At 44.7% G+C, this 10,986-nt stretch overlaps 1 protein-coding gene across 1 annotated transcript in view; it reads left to right on the forward strand.

Annotated features, from left to right (window-relative positions):
- The window catches only part of T265_07836 (hypothetical protein), a gene marked incomplete at both ends in the record, with an annotated part of 32,774 nt that extends 22,322 nt beyond the window's left edge, over window positions 1–10,452 (forward strand). The window contains 4 exons of the mRNA XM_009173469.1: window positions 1,159–1,297; window positions 2,079–2,159; window positions 3,512–3,619; window positions 10,045–10,452. Coding sequence (XP_009171733.1) covers window positions 1,159–1,297; window positions 2,079–2,159; window positions 3,512–3,619; window positions 10,045–10,452 — 736 coding nt within the window. The remainder of the gene's footprint in view (window positions 1–1,158; window positions 1,298–2,078; window positions 2,160–3,511; window positions 3,620–10,044) is intronic.
- Window positions 10,453–10,986: the final 534 nt, after the last annotated feature.

A 10,986-nucleotide genomic window follows, 5' to 3' on the forward strand; every position in this document is an offset into this window, starting at 1 on the left:
CTTCGCCTGTTGGGTTTACCAGCCTAATCTTGCCGGGAACTTTGTGGAAACTTCCAACTTTTAGCTATCAAAATTTGTTGCAGACCATATTTCAGCTTGTATTGTGCTTCCCAGTTTGCGCGTTGATGAGGTCTTTCAAGTCTTCGTTTTTTCGCTGGTTAGTTGATTAGCACAGACATACTCCAACTTTAAACATCCGGAGCTTGCAGCGGAAAACTTGCGAACATGACTTCCCTAAACTTGTTTATCTCAGGCAGGAACCACTTAAGTGCTATTGAATTTTTGTCTGTATCTCCCTAATTCTTTGAATAGGAGTCACAAGAACTTTTGCACTTGAGGCCAATTATTTTTTAGTTTTAGGCAAAAGGAATCCCAGATGTTCAAATTCAGCGACAGAGTATTGCTCCCAATCAAACGCTACATCTCGCACTTCAGGTTTGCGTGGTGCCAGTAATTGGATGAGTTAGACTGCATTCACTCCCAGCTATGGCTTCCCGATTATTCTTGTTTAGGCCTGGGTTCCCTGGCAGTAGCTCAACTCTCGTGCTTCCTTTGGGTCGAATGGTAGCTATTTTGGCATCTCGAATGACCCAGTAGTGTGTTAATAGTTGACGTAAAATAAAAGTAGCTTGAATTCCGGGGTTCAAATCCCGGCAGGGCCATTGGATATGCACTGCTGATGAGCTCTGATGAGAGCGAAACCCGAGTTCAGTGCTTTCCTTTGGTGTGGACTCACCAGAATGACTACGCTAGAACAGGGACAAGGCCGTTCAAACGAGAGTGGTGTGACTATGAACAAAATACCTATCCCGCAAAACCCCAAAATTGTAACTTGAATTCCTCTACTATGGAAGTTGTCTGAGCAATGTTCACTGATGCATCGGGACTATATGCGGACTTACCGTGTTACTGACCGCAAACTCGAAGCTGTGTCCACGCGTCCCCGACAGTTCAGCCAGTGTAATTGATTGGTGTCCTAACGAAATAAGGTGTGAAGCCACTCTTCAATGTACATATACATCACATAATGCAAGTTTGAGATCATTCATGCTTCAGAATGCTCTAAATCTGTCTTTCTGTGATGAATATGAGTTTCAGTAGTATATGTTCAGTAATGAAAACCGATCACATTCCCTTCTGTTTGCGACCTCACAACAGAGACTTGAAACTAGACAATCTTCTGTTAGACGCGGAAGGCCACATCAAAATTGCGGACTTTGGCATGTGCAAGGATGGGATCATAGGAGATGTGACCACGAAGACGTTTTGTGGCACGCCAGACTACATCGCCCCAGAGGTGAGCAAGCTCAATTTTTCCACCGTGTAATTAAAGTACCTACCGTTATGCGGTATTCTGAATAGTTCAAATGACACATTAGAGCAATACATTTGGATATGCAGTTGGTCTGCAAAGCTGAAGTTGAATTCATGGATTTGTCAGCGATTAGTTTGTTGAAATATCTGTTCATTCGAAGTGTATAGATCTGGTAAGGCCAACATTTGAGCTTTTTCAGCTACATTGGTTCTAGTTAAATATACATTTCTCACCAGAGAGATGAACTTTAGACCGTTTGCGTATGATAATGATGATGATGATGATGGTGGTGAAAATGAATTAGTTCTACAAAACCCGGTGAGTTGGTACGCAAATTATTGTACAAATTTATTTCAGAACAAGGCAGTGCTCAAAGAAACGAGTAGGCGTAGACAAAACCTTGGTGAGCATTGGACGGTGGGTGCACTTTATCGTAAACCGGCAAAACCCTTCAAAATAGATAGGCTGAATTCAACTTGATGTTGACATGCTCGGAAGAAATGTGCTCACACATCAAACAGACGGAAGCTGAATGAACTCAGTAGAGTATGGCGTAAGAACTCAATAGTAGCGTGTTTGAACTCATACCAATTTAGGTCAACGTATTGTAGAGTCAAAGTCACCAAGTAAATGAAGTAAAGAGGGAAGAATTGGGAGTCTGAAGGGAGTGGCAAATACGAAAAAGTACGCTTTTTCAACAGATTGTTCACATTTCTTTGTGGATCTCCCCTAACCTGTTACCTTCACTGTATTGTCATTTCAGATTTTACGCTACCAGCCATACGGGAAGTCGGTAGATTGGTGGTCTTATGGAATACTTCTCTACGAAATGATTGCTGGTCAGGTAAGATCCTTTCTCCCGGCTTGATAAACTTCGCTGTCATCAAATGAATCTGTGTCTTATTGCCTAATTTTAGTGCTATTTGGGCCTGTTGCTGACGTTTTAGTGTTCAGTGTTTCTTTGAAATTGCAGTTGCTTGGTCAAATTAGTCTAGGAAATGGCAGTTGGTTGGCAGATCTTCAATGCGTGTCGACTCATCCTGTCGTATGTGAACCTTCCTCAGCAAAGGACGGGCGTTGCTGCCTCATCTATTCCATAGTTTTTCACCTTAATGGTTTTAGCGCGGATACATGCCGTTTCACGTTATCGCAGTCTCGTCAATGCCGAATGTAAAACCACTGCACGAAGTTGGTGAATACTCAATACAGAGGTACCGGTTCGGTTCCCTATTTCACCGATGTCCTAGTAACGTAGTTATTTTTCAGTTTGCCTGATTTGATATCATCCCGGGCAATTCGCTGCCAGAAAGCAGCCGACGCTTTAGGTGATCATTCAGTTGCACTATACTCCAAGCGCACTCTCCTGAGGAGAGTGCTCTCTTTGCTCTCTTGATGGCAAAGGTGGAATCAGGTTTATTCATGAAGTATCGATAGGTCCCTACTTTGAAGGAACATGTGTGCTAGGCGACCAAACTGAGGATACTTTTATTACACGGGATTATAGGAAAAATTGACGTATGGAGTGTGCGCAGTTCTCGCATTATACCCCGTCAAAATCGACCATAGACCGCCAGATGTTCCTTTATCGGCAGAACGATGGGATAGACCTGAAAACACACCTGAGCTTACCTCAGCGGTGTCACGTAGTTTTACTACCTATGTAACGGTGATACTACTGATGGGAGTGACATGCGAGTAGTATGTTTTATTGTGAATTCGCTTGAAAAGGGAGATCTATTGCGGATTTGTGGAGTCGCCTTGTAGCATTCGGTTGGACTTGTGCAACACTCAACCAATATACAGGAAAGTTCAGGGAGACGCGTTCAAGAGAGAATCTGGATATTCAGTTTTGGTAATTAAGAGTGCATATGAGAGTTTTGCTTTCCTGTGCAATAGTCTGTAACTGGTCAGTTGGTCTCAGCGAAGACCTTATTTCCACCCGTGCTACAAACAGTGCAGTGATAGAACATCTGATGGCTGATCTTGTTCCAAAACACCATCGTTTCACTACCGTGGTGGAATGTGCTCTTGTGCACTTTATTTCTCTCTCGAACCCTTCCAATGGACCATTACATTGTTCTCTTTTTTGAACAACTTGGCGCAGTTTTTCATTTTTATACGGAATAACCAAGATGTCATGTTTGAAAGTGTATATGAACCAACCTTGCTTCATCACGTCGCATCTGTACTTTTCAGCCACCCTTTGAAGGAGAAGACGAGGATGACCTTTTCGTGAATATTTTGCAGCGTAATGTCTACTACCCGAAAAGTATGTCTAAGGAAGCTGCCAACATTTGTAAAGCAGTAAGTAACTAGGATCCAATATGCTTCAATTTCTCCTCTATAGTCATTCAAGTACTGTTCACTACATCGATTCTTACTACCAACCTAGCTAGAAAGTTGAGAGATGGTCTATGTTTCAAACCCGCCCCTAACCTTTCCAGTGTTCCTCTCTAAGTCAGAGCAATCTGTACCTATCTCGACTCTCATGCTTCATGTGGGTTGCACGGTAGCTGTCCCTTAAAACGATTCACGCCACGACTGAATGCTTACTGCTTATGGATTAAGTACACACACATGATTCTCATCAAAGCCGACGACTCTTCTCTGCAACTATGAGGGTCCAAAATTGCGTTCAATTCAACAGCTCTCCCTCTCTGGACCCTCTCAAGTGGTCGCCAAAAATGGACTAGGGAACGTACTGCATTACTGTAATTTCTTGGTAATTGATCAGGTAGTCGTTGACTTGTCTGCCGAGCTTAAAATTTAGCTTGCAAACATTTCGTCACCGATAAAGGTGGCATCATCAGGGCGCGGTTGGGTGGGCTTCCTGATTTATTGTCTTTTATTTATTACGCGCTGATACCGTTTTACCCGAGGATGGACCAACGGTAACATTCACCTCCCGGAGTGTTTGACAACTTTATATTTGAACAATGGTGACCTTGCACTCTGGTATTCCGTGTATATCTCTTATGATTCGATACCCTATTTCAGTTTGCCGCCAACGTTACGTTTCTGACGAACGTGTTCATGGGCCCGCACAATGTATTCCTTCATTGATTACCTCAATATGAAGAACTCCCATGGTTATGCTGCTGACGAAATCCTTATCGATCTAATATGCAAACCACATTGTTCTCGTCTTCGAACAGGAAAGCAGGGCACAGGTGTTCTTGGATGAAGTGACCAGGTCATCCCTTCCTTTGGCATGCGCTTCGCACTCACAAAGTATTCATCAATTCACCGAACACACCACTTATAATCCAAGAAGAGGCACTCGAGCCCGTGGGCGGTTTAGCGTTTCTTGGAAGTCGAGTTTGCTAGGTTGAGACACTTATAGTGAGAGAGCAGCATACGCTGAATATTAAGGGACCTGTGCTGTGGTACGGGCCGTTTTGTTGTATTGCTGTGAGATGCGGTTTCTGAGAGCACCGAGACAAAGGCATCTTTAGGTCTTCGACAACAGGTCCTTCTCACTACCATAACTCGTTTAAGCTGGTGCCAGAGAATCCGCAACTAGACAATTTGAAAACTCCGATCGAAGCCCGTTTCCAAGGCCCAAAGGCCTTGGTGGAGGGTCATCTACTGTGCGTGTCGAATCATCGGTTGCCGAATACAGTGCTTTTTTCCGTGCCTAACTCGGAGTGGTGCAGGTAGGTCAACGTTTTACCCGGCAGAGAGGTTTGAGAGCCATTACGAAATACCTGGTGCGGCTCGCCTTCCAGGATGGGGTCCACCCGACTCCCTGTTGTGCACACTTAAAGAAGCTGTAAGATATGCCCGCTAATCGATGTCAGCTGTCAATCACTATCCATATTGCCTGAATAGATGTCTTACCGATTGTGGTAGGCTAGCACTAGGTGCGTTCCTCCTCTTCTTTGCTTGCACTAAGGCTTCTAAAAAAATCAGGTTTTTAGGTAACGAAGCATCAGTGTTCAGCGTTTACTCGATGATGATGATGATGTTGCTGATGATGGAGTGAGTTCCTCACGGTATCTGGTCAGGAAAGGAACTGCTCACCAGAGTGACGCATTTAATGATCCAGGGCCGAATTCTGTCTATAGAGTGTTAGCCTAGCTGTTGTACATTTGTCGGTTCTCCCCTTGCTTTCTTACGGGCCCTTCTTCGGCCCTAGTGAAAAATTGCGTATGTTCGCATGTGGCATGCCTCTATCACGATGAGGCTGTTTGCAGTACAAGAAGAACAGAGGCGATAGATCACGGCGACAGTTCGGGTGTGTGCCACTGGGCAAAGCTTTGGCGGCGTGAAGCTTCCCGTAAACCTCTCAGTCTTCTGTGAGGGTAGACGAATGCTTCAGAGGAGTCACTCTCGAAAAACATTCTGCGGTATTCCTCTGGATGCCTCAAAACAGCATTCCAAAACTTCCTTGGGGCCAGATGGAATGACAAGTGAGTACCGCTCCTTTTTTGAGGTCATCACCATTAAAGTTTCAAGCCGTCGGTGCTAAGGACTCCGCACTTTGCTGTGATTATCTGCTCTGGGAGGACAAACCACCTCTATCACTCATCATGGACTTTGGCTACAATCTGGTACAAGTAGTTTATCCACCATCACTCTATTTTTTTATTTGAGCGCGTACCACCTACTCTTTGTACAACCCCTAAAACAAGACGAATTCACTGAGCCACCATTGAGCAGATCCGCCGTCATATTCGTTCGATTTCATTCGGTCAGTGCGCTTAATTTGTTTTCACCTGCTCCCCATGCTTTGTTTGCCCTGTCTGTCAAAGCGCTGTAGTAACTGTTACACACTAACAACTTTTTGAAACCAAAGGTAAGAATTGGTTGCTAGATGGAGACAAAAGATCGATCGGGGCAATGTAGACGCCTTCTCATGTTACCGTGCTGAATTTAAAACGCTAAACGTTATTATTGACACGCATGGGTGAAGCGCCACGGACACAGTTATTACGCATTTGAACCTGTCTTTCCGATTGCTTTAAATGACTGACGTATGGGGAATCACTTTTTTTTAATTGAATTTGATGAACGAGGGATCTGTCTACGAAGTTAGCAGCGAATAAACTAATTTTCAACATCGACTGTCCTAGCTTACTTGATGGTTTCATTCCGTGTTATAAATTGTAGGTTTGTATTGCTTGCTCCGTATTTTTCCGTCTCTTCGTTGTCTCCGAAAAAAATGCAGCCGGTTCCTTTGTGTTTGTTTCCCGTGGTTCGATAGATGTTAGACTTTTTTCACGTGCTCCTTCATTATTGAGGTATGCTGCGTGTCATCATCGGACTAGTGAGAAACGTAACCCTCCGTAGGAAGTCATTTTTTTATCTGGCCCTGACGTGCTACTTTATCCTACTGGTAACGTAGGCCTCGTATCCGAGACTTCAATTAAGTAACCAGCTTACACCAGCCGTGATTGCTTCGGTTATGCAATTTGTGGATGCCTAACGCTGTTTTCTGTGCACATCAATGATGGCTCTTTTCTACGGTTATCCGGAAGGTTGCGAGTTTGGATCACTCTGGTGATCCACGAGGGGCGCACTGACTTACAACAAGCGTGAAGCACCGTGCAGTGTTTCTCAGCGTAGGTTGAATTCACTCACAGGATGGGATTCATTATCATCATCATCGTTGTCAGCTGTAATAACCGCGTACTCCTCGTACAGTGGTTGTAGCTGCCGCAGTTTTGTTCACCGATGATTTGGGGGGAAGGATAGGTAGCTGCGCATTGGAGGCAGGAACTGATAAATTGGTGTATAAGTCCAGCAATGTCAGTGGGCTGTTAATTGGGTGTAATGGGAAGGGAGCTGTGCATTGAAGGCAATAGGTTGGATGCACGAGCGCCATTGAGGGCGCGATTGGGCCATGTCTGACAATGTCTCTAGCCATTGATGTGGCCCGTCTCGGGGTCCCCATCCAGGAAGAATGCAGTGACCAGCGTAGCTGAGTTTGTTGATAATGACTTTCATACGTCGCTGCCAAATCATTGCTTGACCGCCTCTGGATCTCTTCCACCCTTCACGTGGTTGTACGAAAAGAGCCCTTCGAGGAAGTCGGTCGACTTGTGGCCAAGCCAGCGCAACCTATACAGTGTGATCAGTTCATCTGTTGAGGGATTCAAGATCTGATTATATGGAATGGAGCTCTCCACAAACCTTATACAGCCAGTGGTGCTGTCGAAAAATGGCCCGCGTTTTATAGATAGCTCTTGTCGGGCATTTGTGTAAACTGTCACTTCTGTCGGTAGTTCTACACCTCTGCTTCCAGTACCTACATGGTATCCAGTCGGTCAGTTTGCACTGATTGTGTAAGCTTTTCCTCCGAACAGACCCATGTAACTGGTTCTCATGTAAAGCTCTGTTCGTACACAGCTTAGCCCTAACAACAATCTGTTCAGGTCTTAGTGCTTATTTTTAGCTTGTACGTTATGTCCTGTAAGTAGAACGCGTTGAGTCGTTTTGTCGGGCTGAAGACGTTCACCACTGTCACGAAATCGACAGCAAGTTGCATCTGTCCAAACAATGAAGTCATAATCAAATCAACTCCACCCAACTACGTGCGCGTTGTGATTGGTCTGTCGAATACGTGTACGGCACATGTTGCGAGAAGGGAGGGTAGAATAAGAGACCAGCAATAAAAAGTTGTGCAACGTACATCGACCAAAATAACACAGGCAGTTGAATATGCCTGACGATCTGTCGTAAGCTCCCTCAAGAGAACTAACCTACAGTTAGGAGTTAGGCTAAACTCTGAATCTGTCTTACTCTCATTGTGACTTCACAGGTCATAACATTTAGAAGCTGTTCCCCCTCTGGTTCGTTCTTATCACTCTGGAGTCCCAAAACTGCGTATCCGCTGATACTCTCGAAGTTGAGCTGGTATGTTAGGTCGTATCTGGTACCTACTTACCTACCGTAACCCTGTCTCTACCTTGAGTTTGGATTCCAAAGCCCCCAACACAGTTGGGACTCCTGCTCTCAATTGGTTCTCATCTGACTGACAAATAACTAACCGCTACTGATGACGAGCGCAGAGAAAGAGAACGGTGCCTAAGCCTTTCGTGTATATTCGGATTTGGCATTTCCAAAAATAGCTCATAAACGAAACGACAACTAGAGTGGCTCTAAAATGGCGTCCATCCACACTTTCGAAGAGTTGAAGCCTCTGATGAATAAAATAAAAAGCGATCGGTTAACTGTAATGCCGGTGCCTAGCTGCCAGGCTTCCCGAAGAAAGCGCGAGGACTGAGCTACTGTCAGGTTGCCCAGACCTAAGCAGTCAAGGTTAGATTGGAACCACGGACCTTCCGGTCAGTAATTTTTCGCCTTAACCACTGAGCTATTTCGAGGATGGTGTGAATTGTCCAAGTCAAGTTGTTCAAGGAAATAACAACTTGACTAGGATGCCCAGAATAGAGAAGTGTGAGAGGGGCATGCCGAACTTCAAATGGATTTCTTGACAGTAATTGCTTTCGAACTGGGTTGTCAACGCTGCGTTGCTGAAGCCTTAGTCTGGCGTAATTGGTGTTCATTACTTCTATATCTGGGTAGGAACTATCATAGATCGAAGAATTACTGGGAAAGAGGTATCGATCGGCTGAATAAGTGGTCACTTCGACAACAAGAAGGACGAAGTTTGTTCAGCTGCAAAAATGCCTCATCTGTAGCGCAGAAGAGGTCGTAAATGCCGCTTTGACCAACGTGTTAGCTAATAGAAAGTTCCGCAGTTTTCTTGCTTGAGTTGCAATAGGTTCCTCAATGTGGGCGACAGTGCAGACGATAGATAGTCGGGATAAACGAGCATCACACGTGGCTCTTAATCGATACAGGCTGTCAATAAGACTGAGTAAACCGCGTGCAGTAGGATCAGTGTATGGAAGCTTACAAATTGACATCGTGTCGGTACCTACAGTACGCGCATGCGATCGTAATCAGCCCAGACGCGGACCAAATTACTTTAGGGTTGAATTTTCCACTAAATGCCGAACCGGTTGTAAATCTGATGTCAGGTAAGCTGGTGGCAGTGTACGGTATAGTTCTGCTCGAAAGACCTCCAACCGCCAAGGTGAATGAACCGTGTCTGAGAGCTTCCTCTTTAGAATATTCTGCTAGTTCATGCTGTCTTCAAGGTACAAACCAAATGATTCGCAAGCTATGCAGGCTTCTTTGGGATCCGTGCTGGCCCTTATTGTTAATTTTTTCTTAGAGAGAAACCAATATAACATACGAATACCAATTATTTCCCCAGCCTTCCAAGAGATGAGCTGAACGGCCATTCAATAAATTTCTTTTTGGGTCTTTCTGAGTCTGTAATTGCCCAAATTCACGCACATTTTCCTCAAGTACCGATGTACGTGGGTTTTCTTGCCCGTTGGAGAAAACCACTGTATCGGAGTGTCGTAAACCAGATCGAATATTCTTTCCGGTACACCAGTTTATCTGTGATGGTTCAGCTTTTCCTTTTTTATGCAGATTTAACTCGTCTTATTATTTTGTGATGAGATCATCTCTTCCTAGTTCTCGTAACCCGGTGCTTTGTCTGCGATGCTTTTGCTGTTTTGATTAAGATATTGCCCACAGTAAGGAAAAGTTCCCGCTCTATTTGTTTCAACTACATCCCTCTCAACGGAACTTGGTCGCTCCCATTCTTTTTTAAAAATGGCGTTTGTTTCGGATAGCTGGGATGACCGTTACTAGCGCAATCGCACTTATTTATCTCATTATCTTGCCTTCCTTTTTCACTCGGTCAGCTATTAGTGAAAAACCCCGAGGGACGACTGGGGTGTGGTCTGGATGGGAAGTCGGAAATAAAGGACCATTTATTTTTTTGTCGCCTGGACTGGGACAGAATCGAACGGCGAATGGTACAACCTCCGTTCAGACCTAATGTTGTAAGTCGGGGCTGTCATGATGCTCTAATGGTGTTAGGTTGTGTATTCTGCCCTGTGGCAATCCTTCGTTTTTTTTCATCTTGGTGTGGCCCCACAACAATCCCAGACAACACTTTCCACCAGCCACTGGCCACATCTGGTTTCCTGGTCAGATCAGCTCGACTCAAAGTTACCTGTAAACTGGGACTGTTGTCGATCCGTCTATTGTTCCTTCACTCCGACACAAGAAGTTTAGTTGTGTTCTCCGTTTATTTGCAGCTGGTTTGAAAGTCCCGCTAACTTTATGTAGACAGTAACTGTGGCTAGATTTCGAACCAGTGAATTAGAGAAACTGCGTGGGTTGATACCTTCCAAAGATACCGTATTGTTGATGGATTTTCTGTTCTGTTTACGATAAATCTCAAGGCACGGAGTTCTCGGCAGAAGTGTGACAAAACCCAAAGTCAAACTCTTGGTTGCATATCTTACCGGGAACGTTTATCTCAATCATTCTGAATGCTGGGATGCTTTTCCAACTGCCCGAATCCACTATTCCCTCCAGCTGATTTGGGCTTGGCCACAGGGGACCGAAACGGTCTAGTGGAGGTTCACCGCAATAAATTCGAGAATTGCTAGCCTCGATAATATAGTTCAGGTGAGCAACTTGGATTTCATTATTCATTGCTCATGGTTGGACGCTGGCACTTCACTGGAATCAGCCCTCGGTGGCCACCATTGTTCCTGCCTACAAGACTACAACCATGAACAACCGTCTTCATTTGATAACAGCACCTCCGTACCCGTCTCTTTTATTTTCCTAAA

This window comes from Opisthorchis viverrini (assembly GCF_000715545.1).
Source record: "Opisthorchis viverrini unplaced genomic scaffold opera_v5_187, whole genome shotgun sequence".
Taxonomy (NCBI): Eukaryota; Metazoa; Platyhelminthes; class Trematoda; order Opisthorchiida; family Opisthorchiidae; genus Opisthorchis; species Opisthorchis viverrini.